The 19,803-nt window shown below is 38.6% G+C and overlaps 2 protein-coding genes across 2 annotated transcripts; one reads left to right on the top strand and one right to left on the bottom strand.

The window, feature by feature from the left end:
- The first annotated feature begins 3,245 nt into the window (after window positions 1-3,245).
- Window positions 3,246-6,567, top strand: LOC122639125 (disease resistance protein Roq1-like). The gene is made up of 3 exons (XM_043831954.1): window positions 3,246-3,796; window positions 5,240-6,288; window positions 6,560-6,567. The coding sequence occupies exons 1-3, from the start codon at window positions 3,279-3,281 to the stop codon at window positions 6,565-6,567; spliced, it is 1,575 nt and encodes a 524-aa protein (XP_043687889.1). The 5' UTR covers window positions 3,246-3,278.
- Window positions 6,568-13,434: 6,867 nt separating this feature from the next.
- Window positions 13,435-15,610, bottom strand: LOC122640321 (AUGMIN subunit 3-like). The gene has a single exon (XM_043833480.1). It carries the CDS (start codon window positions 15,434-15,436, stop codon window positions 13,592-13,594), a length of 1,845 nt encoding a protein of 614 aa, XP_043689415.1. The 5' UTR covers window positions 15,437-15,610; the 3' UTR covers window positions 13,435-13,591.
- Between the last annotated feature and the right edge of the window lie 4,193 nt (window positions 15,611-19,803).

Genomic DNA, 19,803 nt, shown 5'->3' with positions numbered 1-19,803 from the left:
ATTTGAGTGAGGGGTTGCTGAGGGGGAGCACTTTTCATTCGAAATAGTAGCTTTTTTATAGAATCTATACTACAGATAGGAATATAGTCAAACAGATTTCTAATTGTGGAATTTATTTTAGACATAAGCAACCAAATGATCTCTCAATTTGGCCTAGAAATTGTTTCTGGAACCTCTTACTGGACACAGCAAAACTGGGAAATAGAAATCAAACTTAAAGATGTAAGTTTTTAAGCTTGATTATTGCTCTAATTTGAATTCATGGTTTTTATTTTTTTCTCTGTGACCTGTCATATGTTGACCTTTATAATTGAAACCATGTTAAACTTGGAAATATCTGTCTTTTATAGAAATTAAATAGTGTAGTTGAATCTCAAAACCTTTTTGTACCTGCATGCTTCCCGAAAAACAGGGAATGACAATAATGGGTTAGTGGGATTCCAGTTGAGGACTAGGTGGGATGCTTAATTCATATCTTTTCCTCCTCCATTCTTCTTATTTTCAATCCAGAAAATCAGGTTTGTAATCAGAATTCTTTTTCAGTTCATGCGCATACTTTGTTTAATTGAATATGAGTTTTCTCTTTCTATATACTAGATAATTTATATCACTATATCAGGTTTCATATCTGGCAATCACATCTTATGCTTTGCTGATCTCTGGTTTCAAAATTGAATTTTGCTACTGTTTTCCTAGAGTCCTGCCTCAGGTCTGATTCTCAGTTTTACTTTACTTGTGGATCAATTGTTAGTTCATGTTTTAGATTGATATCCTATTGCTATTGCTGGAATCTGTTGATGTTTTGATCATCTTTTTATTTACTGATTTGATCCCATTTTAATATGTGATTAATATTCTTTTCTGGAAACCCTATTTTAGTATCCTATCTCCAGTATGATATATCATATATTCGGATCGGACCATTGGATCTGAACCAGATTTGAGTAGTTATAATCCTCCATATTTCTGGCCTTAAACCAGAATTCTAAAGGGAGACAGTCTGTCTTAGAGGATGTATTTACTTGATCATCTGCCTAAGACTAGGATGTTTAGCTCTAAGCCCGTGGATATGCCTATGGATCCTCATTTGAAGCTTGGAGCGTGTGATTATAAAGAATTTGCAAATAAACATCAATACAAATGACTTGTTGGAAGACTTATCTACCTAATTGTTACTCGTCCTGATGTTTCATTTGATGTGGGCTATCTAATTGTTACTCGTCCTGATATTTCGTTTTCTGTGAGTGTTATTAGTCAATTCATGGAAATTCCTAAGCAGGCCCACTAGAAGATGTTTGTCACATTTTGAGGTATTTTAAAGGTGTTCTTGGGAAAAAATTTGTTTATCGATGTCATGGTTATACTGGTATTATGGGTTATTCTGATGTTGATTGGGTTGGTGTTGATGGTAATCGTAGATCTACTACTGCCTACTGTATGTTTGTTGATGGAAACTTATTACATGGAGGAGTAAAAAGCAGATCACTATAGTGGCTCGATCAAGTGTAGAGCTTGACTACAAAGCTGTGGCACATACGACAGCTGAAATGATGTGGCTGAAGTCTCTTGTTCAGGAGTTAGGATTCTCAATTACTAAATCTATGGAGATGAATTGTGATAATCAAATTGCAATTTATATTGCCAGTAACGTGGTTTTCCATGAAAGGACTAAGTATATTGAGGTCGACCGTCATTTTGTGAGAATGCCTATTATGTAAAAATTAATGTCTACACCGTTTGTTAGCTCAGGTGATCAACTTGGCGATATGTTCACTAAAGCGTTGTTTAAGCTTGCGTTTCTTGGTGGTTGTTCCAAGCTGGGTTTGAGATATTTATATACTCTTGCTTGAGGGAGAATGTTAAAGGCTACTCACGATAGGGGGAGTGTCCCGGTCGTGATATGTGTTTAGTTGTAAGGTGTGTGTGAGTTGTAGAATTATGTTTTATCTTTACTTCGCTTTTAGTTTTTTTTTTTAAGTTGTAATTAGGACATTGACTCTTAGTGGGTTTCCTACTAAGAGTATATGACTGGGATATAACATAAGAGGCAAGGCTGGTCCATGATAAGCACATTATTGAGTCCTATCGTGTTCCAGAATTCATCTCTCTCTCTCTCTCTTCTCCTTTCTTTTCTTCTTCTTTCCTTCTTTCTTCCTCCTTGTGAGGACTGGTCATCGTTTTCTCTGTTTCTATATCATTTTACATTGATATGGTTTTTATGTTGAGTTTTGTCTCTTGATGTGGCTTAAAGTGTTGATTCTTAATGTAGCATATATGCGTAATTATATCATTGTTATACTACATATGATAGATATATGTTAACAACTTTTTAAAATGCTTCTTCTAAATCCCTTTTACATGATGTTATGGCTGACCTAAAATCCGTTCTCAACCATTAAGTTGATTCTTGTTTGTTTTGGACTAAAACAAGTTACTCATTTGTCTAAAGAGACAGGTTCATGGCGGACTTGGAAAACCTGCTTCTGGAGGCCGCAGGAAGAACTGGTGGTCCTGTGGGGGAACCGGCATCCGCCTTCAAGAAGGCGAAGAGAAGGTTCATATTCTGATGATGGAAGTGATTCAAAGGATGATGACTCAGATGATGATCTAGTATACAAAAGCTGGAAACTCTCTGGCTCTCAAGTTCCTTTAAAGAAGAGGGTGGACCCCATCGAGAAGGATGATCACCAGGATAGCCAGGGAGATGACAATGACTATTAAGATGATGAACACCGAGGTGGCAGCAGTGATTAATCTGATGTTGGAAGTGATCTTTACAAGGGAGAAGAAGAGTGAGGCCATACTGAAGGCCAACACATTTATCTACTCTGCCATTACTGTGAAGCAGATGCTGCAGTAGAAGAAATGCCACCTCAAGGCCAATGAACATTGCTGCTGAGAAGCAACGCCTGAGGAGGGTGATGGATGTGGCAGAAAGCCAAAGAGATGAGGCAGAGGTGGAGAGGTTACAGGTGAGGCTGCAGGAGCCGGAACCTATGTCTTGGCAAGTGAAGGAGAATGATTCCAAGACTGTAGATTGGCAGAGATGAACAAGAAAAGACAGCTGAAAACTTCAAGAATGCATATCAGAATTGAAGCTAGTGAATCACAAGTTTGAAAACTGGGGAAGCAGGTTATGATCCATTCTCAAGGAGATGGACAAGGTCAATGAACTATTATGTTTCAAAGCACAAATGTGGAGCTGATCCAGACTCTAAGAAGAAAGCCCTTTTAAACATCTCTGCAATTCCTACAATTGCAAGTACTACTGCAGTCTCATGGCGAAACTGATCGAGGCATCTTCCTCCTTCTCCTCCTCTGCCTCTTCATCTGGATCTTCCAATTACGATGTGTTTCTCAACTTCAGGGGTGAAGACACTCGCAAAAACTTCACTGGCTTCCTTCACTATGATCTGAAGAACAAAGGAATCAATGTTTTTATTGATAACGAAGAATTGTGGACTGGAGAAGCCATTGGCCAAAGCCTCCTTAGAGCGATCCAGGGCTCCAAAATCTCTATCCCCGTCTTCTCCAAAAGCTACGCTTCAAGCAAATGGTGCCTCCTTGAACTTTCTAAGATACTCCATTGCCACAAATCCAACGGTCAATTAGTCCTCCCCGTATTCCTCGACGTTGAACCGTCGGATGTTCGGAATCAGACCGGAAGTTTTGAGGGACCTTTTAAGGAACATGAGAAGAAATTTTCTTCTCAGCCTGAAATGGTTGAGGGTTGGAGGAAAGCTTTGAGAGTGGTAGGAGAACTGAAGGGATATGTTCTCAAGGACGACGCAAATGGGTGAGAGTCTCAATTCCACAAATTTATTTCATTAACATATATACTTCCTTCCCTTAATTTGTTCTCCTTCTCAATATATAGTTTGATTTATAAGCTTATTAATTTGTTCATAGCCACAAAAAAATGTTTAATCATGATGAGTAGGATTAACGATTAAAACTCTTTTTGTGCAATAGTGAACACATAATTGCAAAAAGGAAATTATATTTGGGGGAAAATGTTGGGTATGCAACCAAGATCTAGTAATGTTCGTGGCTATAAGACCACCAAAAGTCATCTGCAAAATCAATTTAACCATATATACTGACTTTTCATAAGCCAATGGATTCAATCTTTGAGTCTAGACAAATTTCAGCATCTCATCCAAGTTGACTTTGGCAAGTTTCAATTCAATTTCTCTTTGATTTTTATTTTCCCTACCTAATTCTTCAAGGGCTTAAAATATTTTAGAATGGGAAGATTTTTTCCTGGGCTCGCTCACCTTCTCCAATAGTATGAAGAACAAGACAAACAGGGGATACGGGGGACGGCAGGAAAGCAGGGGATGTGGCGGGGTTGAAAGCGAGTGGAGACTGAGAATGGGAGAGGGAGGGGGGTCTTGTGGGTGAATCGTTATCCCCTCCAATTCGCTGCTCCCTCCAATCATCCAATTCCTCACATGGGGGCAGGGGGCGGGAATGACTACCTTACAACCTGCCCAAAAACAATGTCCAAGGTGGGGTCCACTCCCCCTATTAGAGGAATTGGAGGTGCCCGCGAATTGGAGGTGATAATTATTGGTTGTACGTGGGGGAGGAGAGACTGAGAACGGGAGAGAAATTGCAGGGTTGCAGTGGCCGGATGGTGCAGCCTTGTGCGGAGAAGAAAGGAGGAGGAGGAGGTAGTGGTGGGTCCCACATGTGATAAAAAATTGAAGAATTAAATAAAAATTTTAAAAATAAAAAAATGGAGAGAAAAGATAAAGTGTTGGGGTATTTTGGGAAGTTCAATTATTTTTCCTTGGAACCCATGAGCAATAACTAACTTTGGGGATTAGGTAAATGTTTCTAAAATTGAAACTTGTGGATTAAATTTTTAACCTACTTACCTTGTAATTAAGTTTCTTATTTAAAAGATCTGGGCAATTTCCCCAAAGTTTTTAATACCTCTAAGTCACTTAGTTGGAATAAACGAGTAACTTAGATTGTCTTGATGGTCTGTTATCACTCCAATGGTATTTATGTTTATATTTTAGGTGCAAACACATATGAGCTAAATTAAAGGCCACCACACCCCTAATCTGTATACAAGGGTGCATATTTCCAATTTGTACTCGTACACAATTCTCACTAGTGTTTATTTCTATATACTTTCCATTCCATCAAAGACCATACTTTTTTTTACTCAGTATTTTCATCACATTAGTTGTTGTTGTGGTTTACTTTTGATATGAAATGACTGCAGGGATCAAGCAAAGCTAGTTGAATTAGTTGTCAAAAGGGTTCTAAATTATTTGATCAGCAGCACCCAGTTGGTTGAATGTAAATACCCCATTGGAATAGATTTCCATGTAAATAAACTATTATCTTTATTAGATATTGATTCCAATGATGTTCAGTTCGTGGGAATCTGTGGTTTTGGTGGCATTGGGAAGACAACTATTGCCAAGGCTATCTATAATAGGATCCATTTGGACTTCAATAAGCATAGTTTTCTTCCAGACATTAGAGAACGAGCGGCACAATGCATGGGTCTAGCATCTTTGCAGAAGCAACTTCTTGAAGATACTCTTGGAGGAAACATTCACACAGCTGATTATCATAGAGGAAAAAAAGTGATAGAACAAAGTCTTTGTAGAGAAAAGGTTCTTCTTGTTCTTGATGATGTGGATGATAAAAAACAGGTAGATGCTTTGGTTGGTGAACTCAACTGGTTTGGTCAAGGAAGTAGGGTCATAATAACCTCCAGAGACGAACAAATTTTGAATGTGGCTGAAGTTAAAGAAGCTAAAATCTACAGGCCTCAACTATTCAACTATGAGGAATCTCTTCAACTCTTTAGCTTGCATGCCTTTTCAATGGACCGACCTCCTGAAGATTTTATGCAATTTGCACATAGTGTGGCAGTCTATTCGGATGGGTTGCCTTTGACTTTAGAGGTACTGGGGTCTTACCTATCGAACGTAAGAAGCAAAAAAGTGTGGAAAAGTACATTACAAAAGTGGAAAGAAATTCCACATGAAGAAGTCCAAAGAAGGCTGAGGATAAGCTATGATAAGCTAGAAGATGGTTATCAAAAAGCCATATTTCTCGATGCTGCATGCTTTTTCATTGGATGGGAGAAAGAAGCCGTAATTACTATATGGGAAGCTTGTGGATATCATCCTGAATCTGCAATACACAGATTAATTAAAATGTCCCTTCTAAAATTTGAAGGTTGCTACTTGAGGATGCATGATCAAATCCGTGATATGGGAAGGAACATTGTCAAGGAAGAAAATCTTATGGAGCCGAGTAAGCGTAGTAGGTTATGGTGTCATGACGAAGTGTTTGAAGTGTTAGACGGACACAAGGTAAGACCTAAGCACATGCCTCTCTATCAAGTACAACAAAACTATAGGGTGTAACACTTTACATTCTAAAATTCTTTTGGCAGTGATTTAGGTGCATTCCATTGACTCTAAAAAGACTCCAAATGCTATGGGTTACACCTTATCACTGCCCATTTTTTTATTTTGGATTATGGTGTCCAATTTCAATTTACTTTGGTTTATTTCTTTTGTAGGGAACTGACCTAGAAGGCATGATCCTTCCATCTAACTTACCAAGTGTTTATCCAGATGGAGTTTATCTAGATCGTAAACACTTTGAGATGATGTCCAAGCTAAGATTTCTCGAAATTAGTTCAGCAAAATTCAGGGGTGAGTTTTCGTGCCTTCCTTTTGCGTTAAGATATCTCAGTTGGGAGAATTGCCCTTGGGATATTCTACCAATCAATTTTTGTCATGAGAGACTAGTTTTTCTCAACCTTTCGAAGAGCAATATTAAGCAAGCTTGGAATATCAGCCCCCAAGATAAAAATAAGGTATAATATTTTGATTTTTTTATTCTCATTTCATTATTAATTTTTATGGATTGCTGTAATGTTTAATGTTTTCTCTTTGTTTGACAGCGGTTCAAAAATTTGAAAGTTCTCGATTTGAGTAAATGTGGATATCTATCCAAGTCCCCAGACTTTTCATGGTTTCCTTACTTGAAGCGATTAGATCTTCGATGCTGCAATTCATTAGTTAAGTTAGACGAGTCCATTGGGCAGTTGAGTAAGCTAAAAAGTCTTATTCTTAGTGAGTGTTCGTCATTGGAGGAGTTGCCTGAGTCTATTGGAGATCTAAAATCTTTGGTTGAGCTGAAATTGAATCGTTCAGGAATTAAGGCATTGCCCGATAGTGTTGGACTATTGGAGAAGCTTGAGGTATTAGATGCTGGGGAATGCAATGATCTAGTGAAGCTACCAAGATCAATGCGGAGAATGAGGTGTTTGCGTACCATTAACTTGAGAAAAACCGCCGGTATTTTAAAATTTCCTGATTTTTCAATGCTGCAGAATTTAGTGGAGTTACACATTTCTTCGAAGGTGGAAAGGGTGGAAAGATTCGAATTCGCAAATTTCCAAGTTTCTTCTAACTTACACTCGAGTGCATTATTTGATAAATCCGTGGAGGTGGAATACCTCCCAGAGCTTCCCTGAAGTTTAATTGAACTTAATTGTACAGGTTGCCATTCATTGATACGGCTACCTGATTTATCAAGGCAGAAAAATTTGAGGATATTATATCTTGAGAGTTGCGAAAAGGTGGAGGCCATTCGAGGCCTCAAAGGAGCAGAATCCTTGGAAGAATTGAATGCACGAAGATGCTATAAAATGACACGTACTCCAAGGAAGCTACTTGGCCAGGTTGTATTTTTATCCTACTCTATCAAATTCAAATTGAAACTAGTAGAAGCTGCCAATTAATTTAATACTTGATTTGCAGGGAACACTATTATCCAACCAGTCAAGGCAAAATAGATATTCCTTGATTGCTAATGATGGGAAGTATAATAAGGGGTTAATTCTGTGCATTGTTTTGGAATTACATTCAGTGTTCCAAATGATTGGTCGAGTTGCCGATCTAGATCTAAATCTAGATATTACAGCTTATATCCGCCATAATAAAGATAAAACGATCAGGTGTTATCATACGCTGGCAATTAAGAATGTTGAGGTTACTAATCGAGATATAATCTACATTCACCATTTCAATGGCTTTGTCTGGTTTGGGATTCCATTGCAGGGAAAAGATTTTATTGAGATTTTAGCTATTACTGACTCTTGGGGCGTATGCAGAGTGAAATTCTGGAAGGTCTTGTTTGAGAACAGGGAACTTGACCAACATAATCCAAATGCCATTTTGGGAGCAGATTTCTTTAATTGGTCCTATGCGGACGATTTTGGTGCATTAGCTTCTCTTAATTGGATTAGCTTATCAAGTTGGTCACAAGCTGAGGTTGAAGCATCAAATTCTGTTCCTCAACAATTAGAGGAGGAAGAGGGAATGTTTAAGGGGGTTGGAGGATGCAACAATGTTCCTGAAAGGGTGGTGAAGGAGGAAGTAGATGAGTCATCAGCTGCTGGTTCAGGGGTATGCAATTACTTTGTTGCATTTGTTTTTTTGCTTTTTGTTTTATATTTTTTCAATGTGAGATGTTAATACTAAGCACAAGCAGGTTAGTTGAATCTACATTAACTCTACTCTAACCTTAAAAGTGTTCTTATTATTATTATTTTTTTTTGGTCTATCCTACTCAAGGGTCCATAGGCCAACTACAAGCTAAGGGGAAGGCTAAGACAAGCCCACAATCTACAACTAAGGGGGGGAGGGGGAGAAAGGTGCCTTTTTTTGACACAAATGCAATCCAGGAGAGTTGAACCCTTGACCTCCTGGGGGGGGGGGGGCGGCATGCACCAACTTGCAATGCCTCCAGCCAACCGAGCTAGCGGTTGTTTGCAAGGTGTTCTTATCACCCTAAGAAGAAAAACAAATTCTTGCCTTTTATATGCTTGTTGATACTGTCTCCTTGATCAAAGACTGACAACCTCCACCACATTAGGACCAGACCATCCAACTAGTGGGAGGTTGCAGAAGTGTATCCCTGTTGCATTAGCCACTACTTGTTCTCTGTGCATGCTTTAACATTCCAAACCCTGATAAAGGTAAAAGGTCTCGCCCTCGTGGGTGGCGATCGAACGATCGGAAAAAGTCTATCTAAAATCAACAGATTTTTTTTTTTTCAAAAAAAACATGGCGAAAACATTAGTGGTGGGAGTAGGATCTCAATCGACCATCCATTTACAACGAATAACGATGCTAGGGAGGCAACCTCAATAGGAAATAAATACAAAGAAAAGCTTAAGTATAATGGTGGCAACTAGGTAAAATAGTGATTGAAGTTTATTAGCGATTACAACATTACAAAACTAGCTAGTGTCCATGAGTTTCCAAATACATCAATCCCCCCACAAAAGTATAACCCATATTATTCTCAAAATGAAAGTACATGTCACATACGATCTAAAACAGAGGTACATCCACATCCTCAAAAAGAAAAAATATTTCAACCCCTAGAGCTTGTGGTACCCCTGGTATTACGATCCAATATCTGTGCTGGCTCTGAACAATGTTATAAATAATGAGGTGAGCTCACTGGCTCAATGAATATAAATAAAGTTAGCTCATGAAATTCATAACTAAAATTCAATATGATGAAATAGCCAATAATGAATAGATCATGGCACATAAATTTCTATTTTAAAAATAAATACAACTCATATAGTCAAGTCTTTAAGTGATTGTCAAATGCACAAAATAAGGTGAGTGAGTTACGCTCCGATCAAAGGCTGTCAACCACGTGCAGTCATTGCATGTCTAATGAGGAATCCAAGAAGCCACACACCCAGGTCTGCCACGGCAATAGTAGCACCATGCCCTCCAGTCGACAGCCACTGGGCATCCTACTGGTAAGCGAGGAAATAAATAAACAAATAAAGGAAAAAGTACAACCCCTCCCCTCGACTTTCCATTATTTCGCTCGTATCCCCTACAATTTACAATCAATTACAAATAAAGGAAAAATTACACCCCCTGTTAAGTTGTGACATGGCTAAGTAGTATTTTTTTAATCCCCAAACTAATCCTGGGTCCATGTAAGATGACCATTTTACCTTTCTTGTTTTTTTTTCTTCTTCCTCCTGCATCTCCTTTCCTACAACTCTGCCCCCACCCTATTGGCGACGCAGCCATGAGCGATGTTTTCAACAAACTTTCTTGCCTCTCAGCCGAGTTCAGCTTCAACAATCTTGTTGATCCCAGGTTGACATTGAGAGTATGGGGGGTGGGGGATGAATCAATGTCTACACAAATTCTTCAAATTCGAACCTTAATTTCCAACACTGCCTGCACTCATAGAGATGTCTCAAGCAAACCCAATTTTACCAACCAATCACAACACACATGCATGTCCACCTTGCAACCACTGTGTGAGCAAGTCTACCAGACAGTGCACCTAACATTGTAAATCAATCACACTCCAGTATATGCAATGAAAAATAAAGCAAACACAAGACACCATATTTACGTGGTTTGGCCAAATTGCCTACGTCCACGGAGAAATATCCTACCCAGGATTTCCTATATTGTTCAATACGCTACTCAATGTTTTTTACAGCAACAACAACCCATGAACTCCAATCCCTGCTTCAATCTAAGCTGCAACTCAGACAAGGGCAACAACCCCAACTTGCTAGGTTCACAATACATAAAAAATCAAATCTCTCCCATTATCAACCATCTATGGTTTCATAACATTCAACAAACCATATAAAAATTAAAAGAGGATTTTTCAGTTGTGGAATACCTCTGCCCGTGTATTTCTTCCGTTGACCAATTGCTTGACATGCACTTATAACCTTGAACGCTCTCAAACAATGTATTCAATCTCTTCAAACATGAAAAACCTTTAAAACCATGAAACAAGGGTTTTTTACTCAGAAATAACTCTTCCTGGGTATTCCCACGCTCCAACTATATCTCTGACACATTTTTAGTATGCTGCACACATTCTCATGTACATGCAAATCAAGAAAACCACCGAAATATGGCTTCCTTACAAAATCATTTTCTGCAAAAGGATTTTCACATTTTTTTTACTCTTTAGAAAGATAGCTCTCATCGTTGTGAACGCGCAATACTTCGTGGAACTCAATTCCGATTTAAAACGAGGGAGATATCCTTGTTTTATTGAAACCCTACAATCTAGGAGAATTTCAGTCATTTCAAAAATGTCTTGTGACTGTTCATCACTCAACAGACGACGGCGTGGCATAAAGATATATTTTATAAGTTACTTTGTTTCTCAAAAAGTTGGTGAAGAGAAAGCTATAACGGCAATATTTTTGCCTCTGACAGTCAACGTTCACGACTGTCGGTCGATCGACAGGATATGACCTTTATCTATTGGGGTGCAAAGTGCCGTTGGAGGTCTGTCGGTTGATGTTTGGTAGACCATTAAGTGACTGTCAGGATCTGGTCGACTGTCACCTCTAATGGTATCAACTGCCAATCAACATTCTGTTTCTTTGACGGTTGCATGTTTGTTTTCCCAGTCGAATGTCAGGATTGGTTGTCAGACAATTTGGCTTGGTTTCAACCATCTGACTTTGGGTCTCTATTCATCAGCCTATATTCACTATATATGAGTCACTGTAATGGATCATTTGTCACCACCTAAGGTGTATGTAGACTATGATATTCAAATTACAACAAATGCTAATGTGACCTATTCTAGGCTAAGTACAATGTCTTCTTCCATTTGTTGATGGGGCTTGGTCTTGGAGAATTGATGTTCTTCAATCTTCAATCTTCAATCTTCATAATCTTCATGTATGATGTCTCTTAGCCTTCAAGTGATGTTTTCATCCTTTAGTTTCCTAGTCAGGTTATGTTACTTTATTAGTTAAGGATTGGGTTAGGCCTTTCCTTTTTAGTTATTGAGTTTGTTTTTGAGCCTTCTATAAAAGTGTGAGGGTGGACTTTTGTGCAAGGGTTAGATTGCTCTATTGTGACCAAGTTTTCACGGGTTCGAGTCTCTGGAAACAACCTCTCTACGAAACCGGGGTAAGACTGCATACATTATGACCCTCTCTAGACCCCACAGTGGTGGGAGCCTTGTGCACTGGGTAAACCCTATATAAGTTTGCAAGGGGCTATACAGCCATGCCCACCAATTTGATTAATGAGATTAAGAAGAAATAAAAAAAAAACATAGCTTTTTGCTTTGCTCTAGGAGAGTAATAGTTGTGGACCATATCTCCAAAATTTGATCGTGTCGTTATGTGATAAAAAATAAACCCTAAATTACTACTAGAACAGTGGTAAGAAGAGATCGAATCCATGGGGAACTGAATGGCTAAATTTACTAAAATTGATGTGAATGTTGTTTTGAAAATCAAATTTGTAAAATTTAAAACTAAATTAAAACTAAGTAAAAACTAATTAACAAAGAAGTGAATTAATGAGAAGAAACTAGTTGAATCCAATTGAATAAGTGGATTCCATCTGCGCAACTTCAAGCGTACGAGAATGGTTCTTGTACGACAATGAGATCTAATCTTGGGCTTGAATACTAAAAAGTTAAATAAAGAAATAACAATAACATATCCGTAACAAAAAGTACCCGGTCATGTGAAGGACAGGTGGTTGGCTCTCACATGTACGTTCACCTGTTGGTACGTGTAGAGAAACCGAACTCAGATTTTGGAGCTTGATTCACCCGCCCTTTGCTCATTTCTTCCTCTTTTCTCCATTTCTTCATCCTAGGGTTTGCTTTGGTTCCTTGAGTTGATTTTTCGCCATGTGATGACGGGACAAGGGGAAGAGGGTGTTGGAGACGGAGAAGAACAGGTGAGGGAGAGGGAGATTTATAAAAGAACACCTACCTAAAAAGAGAGGTAAATATAACTATGGATAAAAAAGGGGGAAAAAATTCTTGGATACAAACAGATTTTCCCTAAAGCAGGAAACTGGTTTCTCATTTCTCATAAAATCTTAAAATCAAGCAGTTTTCTGATCAGAAACCAGGGAAACTGTGAGGAGTCGTCATGTGCTAAAAGAAGAATATTGAACTGACTGACGGCTGATGTGCAAGCTAAAACCAGATAGAAGTAATAATCTGTAATCAGGTTTGAAGAAACAAGAAGGTTCGATGGCAGGAATAAGGAGAAAAAAAGAAAGACCTACAAGAAGAAATTCTCAGCCACAAACGTTGTAAGAGCAAACCACTAAAATTTTGTCCCCATACAAGCCTGTATATATAATCTCAATTTCCGACACAAACGTGGTAAGAGCAAACCAATAAAATCTTATTTCCCCAATCTTAATCAGATCGTAGGATACAACCCTGTATTTATAATCTCAACTTCCCAGACCAAATGAAACTCCTAAAAAATAACATACCAAGTTTTCCTTTACACACAGTCTCAACGGTTCTGCCGGTTGGATGAAACTCTAGAGTAGACTCGAGTACTTCCCCATCTGGACTGTAAAGAGTGTCTTGAAAAGCTGCCAATAAAATGAAGTTCACTTTAAAATAATCAGATTAAAGTGCTCACATCGACAATCAGAAGAAATTGGCATGAAATTGGTACTATAATTGCCACAATGGCCTCAGGTGATCATAAATAAAAGCATTCGCACAGTTCCAATGGTTCAATCAATGATTTCTAAACTTGAAAAGCCTTCACCCTAGAAGTCAGCTCCCTAACTTGTTTCCTGAGATGTTCTGGGTTGCAGAAAAAGTCAACAAAGACCTGCCTCTCCCGCCCCACCTCATGTGGATGATGTTTTACTATCTCAGCCTTCTCGCTATGCTCTCGTGTAACTTCTTCAATGGCTGCAGATAGTTGTGCATTGACATTTTCCATTTCTACAAGTTCTCTCATTAGCGGCCAAGGTGTCAGAATTGGTTGTGCTGTTGTTGAGGACGAAAAAAGTAGCTCCTGCAAACTTCGAATAAAAGTGCACAGCTCATTGATACATTTATTTCTATCCTCTGGGAGGGAACTTTCAAGCTCAGACTGGAGGTTCATCAAGTCTGACTGAAGACTAGATATCTGCTGAACAATACCAGGTGCTGATACATATGTTGGTAACCCACCTTGAGCATTTGAATGAATACTTAAAAGATCTCTTACACCATGCAAAAAATTATCCCGATCATCAACTGCTCCTTGTTCATGTTCTTCAGATGCAGCTTGAATCAGTGACCGGCAACGACTAATCCGGCTATTGGTAGCTGATAGATATGCTTGTAATTCTGATTCAATAACTTTTAGCAATGAGTATGCACCAAGCATGGTTTTCTGTTCCAATTGGCAAGCGATTTTTAGAAACTGGTGCCTAGCAAGCTGATTAATTAAATGATGTATGAACACCTTTTGCCGACCACTATAGGATTCTTGGCGCAAGACCTTTAAATCATAATCACCTTGCAATATATATGTGTCCTGGAGTTGAGCAAGCTCCCAACAAAGATCTGGAATACTCTCAGACAATAACTTAACTTTCTGCTGTACGTTTGACAGCTCTCCTGTCAAATCAGAATGTTTCCTCCTGAGAGAATGAAGATCAAGATGAATGTGAGCTTCATCCAATGCTACTTGAGATTTAATTGCTGCAAGAATAGCTTGCTGTTTAGCATTCTCAACTTGGGCTTCTACCCACTGTCTCTCACTCGTTCCAAATACAGAACGAAGCCTTCGCAGCTCAGCTCCGTGTTGATGGCACGATTCCTCTGAATCTTGCACTACAGAATCTGGAAAGTCATCAAGACTCAACCATGAAGATCTCACTTTGCCATCCTTGGCCACTAATTGGAAAGGACCAGCTTCAAACTGCTTCACAAACCACTGGTTTAGCTCCTTTGCACAAGCTGAATCCTCCAACAAAAATGAACGGAAATCTGAATAAGCCAAGTACACACCATCCTCATCCCCTGAATGATAGTGAGACAACTCCTGTGCAGTAGAAGAAATCATTCCAAGCACCGCATTCATCTCTAAATTTCTTGCCGAAAGCCCATCATCAATTACAGTGAGTTGTCCATTGACCGTGGATGTTGCTGTGACCCGTGATCTTCTTCCTTGGATCAAAGATGAAGCTTGGCCGGTCAGCAAATCATATTGACGTTGTAGATGCTTCAGCTGTTTCTGCAATTCTAAAGCCTCAGTTTTGTATGCCAAAGTTGCATCCCGAATATCTTTCAATCCTTCTTCAGCACCAAAAACTGCCTCTTGATCATCCCTCCTACTTGAGAAGGCTGAAATGCTATCATAAGCAGAGTCCAAGTCCTCCCCCTCCAATAGCTTACCCTCTTGTAGAAACTGCTCATACTGAGAGACCTCAGCAGCAGATAGAACATTGGTGGGGCGGAGGCTAGAACATATCCATTCAAGGAGAGGTTGGGCCTCCTCATACTGAAAAGGCCATTCAAAGCTGTCAGGGTCTAACACCTCATGCCCTTCGTAACCCAGTTCACTCAGGAGACTACATAGTCTTGTTCCGCTCATTCTTTTTGCTCCGGTTTTGGTCTTGCAAGGAAGGAAGGTAGAAAACACTTATATAGAAACCCAATTTAAGCATGTTCCTTCCATATCCAAGGGATTAGTGTTTCCAATTGCTGTTGCCACTTGCACTGAACCATTGAGGGCTGCTTGTTTCCTGCAATTAGAGATTAAAAAAATATATGCTGAGTTTCAAACCCCATGACATTTTAATCTCTTCTTCACTGTGAGAAAGAGCCTCTTCTGTTTTCCCAATATTGTGCACGAAAAACAAAAAGTTACAGTATTTTTCATTAAAAACATAAGAGGGTTAGCTGCATTTAGCAATAGAGGTTTGATCTTATGGATTTGAAATTGAAGACCAAAATTCATATTTGGAATCAAAATCAATGATATAACAACCGAAAAATGGCCAACTTCTTGATAATATTTATCAAAAGATATAAATTGAAGTTGAGTCTTTCTTACTATTTTAAAAAAATATTGATATTTAAAAATTGGGATTTATCAGCTGCTACATGCTCAATTTTTTCGCCAAAATTGTGTGGTTTTGTGAAATCAGTAGATATTTCAGACAACTAAATAAGATATTTCATGTGAAACTTAAGACATTTTGCCATATTTGCTTCCATGGTCAAGGCCCGACCAAGTCAACCAGAAGATGAAAAGCAATATGATCAGAGTGCAACTTTTAGCAATCACACAGTTTGTACAGCAATCACAGTCATACTTGGACTATTGTACTCAAACCAACCAGCATATACATGGAATGAGACTACTTATCATGTTTGTCACCATTTAAAGAAATAAAAACACACACGGTACAAATAGCTTATCAACTAGAATAGCTACATGAACCAGTTGATTAAGTTAGGGACAGTCACTCAACCAATGAAATGAAGACACTTAGCTACATATACACAATGCCATGCAATGTAATTCATATAAATTCTTGACATCAATGCAGGAAAATATTTAACTCTACTGTCGCTAACTTAGTAATTATTTGAAGGTGAACTAGGTTTATGAGAGGAGGTCATTTTTCTATTTATCTGATGCATTTCTATTTTTGCATGTGTTTGATATGATTTATGCAATCTTATTTCTATTGAATATAGATTAAAAGAGACAAATAGCTGAGGAGCTCTTTATGATTTATGATCACAAAACAATAAAGATTTATGCGCAAAACCATTAATGGGCACGTGTTCTATCCCCTCAAAACATTATTATTAAAAGAAAAATACCAAGCCTCAATTCCCATCCAGCAACAGAAAACAGAGAAGTAACCAAACAGTGATCCAATGTTAAAGGTTTTATGGACTTAAAACATTCACATATTGTTAAAACAACTCTAAGTTGGAACCCAATTGCAAGAGCAACAAAACAGTACAGTTTTTGGTCTATCGGCAGAACAGGAGACATGATGTTAAAAAGAAAAAAACAGTTCCAGAAGTAGCAAATAGGCACCTCAGATGGAAAAGATTTCCCAATCAAGGGTAGAACTCCTAAGACTGAACAACACTCCTAAAATTCAGCCCTTGATCATGGCTGGATAAAAAATTACGGTATGAACTCCAAATTTTGGACTGAAATTGATGGTCAAATCTGAAGTTACATAAGCCTGAAAAAATCTGCAGAAAACACCAACACCCCAGTGCCGCAGGGTTTGTATTGATCCTTCAAAGCCAGATTCCGAAGAACTGGTAGGGCAGCCTTCTAATGAACAGACAGCAACAATGGTAGTGAAAAACAGTTTTTCGATGCCTGTCAGTGATTGCTTTTGCAGGTTACAAATAAAGAAAGTAAAAGATTCGATGGAGGAGAAGAAAAAGGAAGAAGAAGGGGGGACATAATCAAAGCCTTTCACCTATGGCCTTGGTTAGTCTTTCACTAACCTAAGGTATCTCACCTCAACTTACTGCATCTCACAGCACCATGGTAATTAAAAACCATGGTGCTTTTAGCACTCAACTTTCTTTCATTCAACCAATTGTGTGGGTAGGTTTAAGACCTTTAAAAATAAATAGGTGCTTTTAGCACTCAAAAACAAAAACAAAAAAAATAGTTCTAAAAAGGAGTCCCAAACTTAATAGGACCCTTGTTGATGCAGATTCATCACCAAAATAGACTTGTTTTATTAGGAATAAGTCTAGGGTTGGGTTATATACATATTGGGCCTTTGATCCCATGGGTTTTCTATGTAACAGGGCACTTTTATGGGCCTAAAATATAGGTAATTAAGTTGCATACGGGATTAGTTGTTTTAGTTCCATACTAAGTTTTATTTTGGTGTTTATATTCATAAATTGAACCAATTCAACCAATGGTTCAATTTAGTGGCGCTGGATTAGGACTCTGTTTTGAGTCTATTTCAATTTTCTAGTCAGTTTAAGTTAATAGCTTAAGGATTGGGTTAGGCTTTTCTTTTTTAGTGTAAGAGTCTATTTTTGAGTCTTTTATATAAGGTTGTAAGGGATGCAAGTATTGAATACGAATTTTGATATTAATAAAAAACTTTTGTTGCTCTTCTTCTCCAGTGAAGATTTTTGTCTTGTGTTTGATTAAGGCTGATGGGATTGGTGTTTGATCCAATTGACACCTTGCGGTGGAAAGCCTGGTTTTGTTGGTGGGATTGGCGTTTGATCCAATCGACACCTTGCGGTGTGAAGCCCAGGTGGTTCTTTTGAAGCTTTCTTTCAGTTCTTTGAAGATCTCCTTCAAGTTCAAAATCAAGATTCAATCTTTACTCAAGAACATCAACTAAACAAGCTGCTGCCAAGATTTCTTTGCAAAGACAGTAAGTTTGATCCATCCCATCAATACCCATTCTTCTCCTAATCCTCCAAATCAGCCCAAAACCCTAATTTTCCCACCCATCTCCCAAAATTCTTAACAAACCATTCAGCTAACAACACCTTCTCATAATTGGATCGACTATTCTCCTACCAAATCGGAATACTCGAACCAAGTTGTTTTTCCATTACTCCATTCAAACCACAACATCCCACCTATTTTTGGAGATCATCCCATTACTTAAATTCTTCACAGATCAATCCAATCATCAAAGCCACACCAAACCAGAGCCAAATTACCCTCTCTACCCCTATAGCACTCGATCCAAACCCTAGTCCCATCCTCCAACTCTAAACCCTAGATTCCCCTATTTTACTCTTTTCAAAAACCCGAAACCCTAACCCTATAATGTTGTTGATTCAAATCAGCATACTTCCTTCATTAAAACATCTTAACACCTTCGTTGTTAGACTCCCCTACCTTGACTTGACATAACCCTAATACCAAACCCTAACCCTAATTTCACCAAAAACCTATTTTTGACCTAGCTGATTCACCTGTTCATAACAGATCCTAGTTTACTGGCTCCCAGTTGGTCTCCTAAAAATCTAGGACTACATTACTTGTACAGCAAGCAACTTTATAATAAAAGAAAGAAAAAAAAATTGAAATCTAAATAATATTGAGTAACTGAAATCTAATTAATATCTAAATAATCTAGTAACTGAGATATGACTTTAGAAGACTTTTCGGGTCACTGCTGTAGCCATTTCAAACTAGTCACAACTGCAGCAAATTCAATCTTAGTATGTTGCCAGAAAAGTATCTAGACGGTCCTAGAACCTTCTTTTCTATTTCCCAAGTCTTCATGTTATTAGGAATGAGAAAAGCTTTTATTTTCTAGTTTTGGACATTCTTCGAGAACTCGTGAGATCTCGACCGAGATCTCGTTTTTTTGGTAGGTCGAGTCGAGTTGGTATACAAGTTCTCAAATTACATTTTCTCGGTCGAGATCTCGGGTCGACCCAGATCTCGACCCATCTACTTCTTTAAAAGTCATCTAACTCGACAGAACTCGATATTTCTCTCGATCAAGTTCTGTCTAAAGCTATTTTCTTCCCCATTTGAAGGTTGTGACTCATTTTACCTCTGGATTTCAAGTTGTAACCTGCGGGAGAGTTGATTCATCTCACCCTCATCATGACTATGATTATGGCCAGGAGAGTACCGGTTCCGAATATAGCGGCTATGGTCAATTTGGGCAGCCAACACTTGAGTTCGACAATCAAAGCACTGGGTCAGGTTTTGGGCCCATATTCCCAGTCCCAAACCAGCCACACCCATAGGTGCCTCAATATGACAGTAACAGTGGATCTCACGCCTCATGGCAACCGTCTCACGCCTCATGGCAACAGCTATACCCTAGGATAGGGGACTTGACATATGCCAATGACAACTCTTATATGCTTGCTGTGGAGCACTATATGCAACAGTGCAACAACACTATGTCATGGGAAGACTATGTGGCACTACTGGGGACCGAATACTTGATTCGAACTCAGTTTATGTGATGATAG

This window comes from Telopea speciosissima, chromosome 9 (assembly GCF_018873765.1).
Source record: "Telopea speciosissima isolate NSW1024214 ecotype Mountain lineage chromosome 9, Tspe_v1, whole genome shotgun sequence".
In the NCBI taxonomy this organism is placed as follows: domain Eukaryota; kingdom Viridiplantae; phylum Streptophyta; class Magnoliopsida; order Proteales; family Proteaceae; genus Telopea; species Telopea speciosissima.
The sequence above is the reverse complement of the archived record's forward strand: the minus strand, read 5'-3'. Positions and strand labels throughout refer to the sequence as shown.

Coding starts and splice junctions, on each gene's coding strand:
- LOC122639125 (XM_043831954.1), top strand. CDS start 3,279: ATGGCGAAACTGATCGAGGCATCTTCCTCCTTCTCCTCCTCTGCCTCT. Junction 3,797..5,239: donor CTCAAGGACGACGCAAATGG/GTGAGAGTCTCA, acceptor AAATGACTGCAG/GGATCAAGCAAAGCTAGTTG.
- LOC122640321 (XM_043833480.1), bottom strand. CDS start 15,436: ATGAGCGGAACAAGACTATGTAGTCTCCTGAGTGAACTGGGTTACGAA.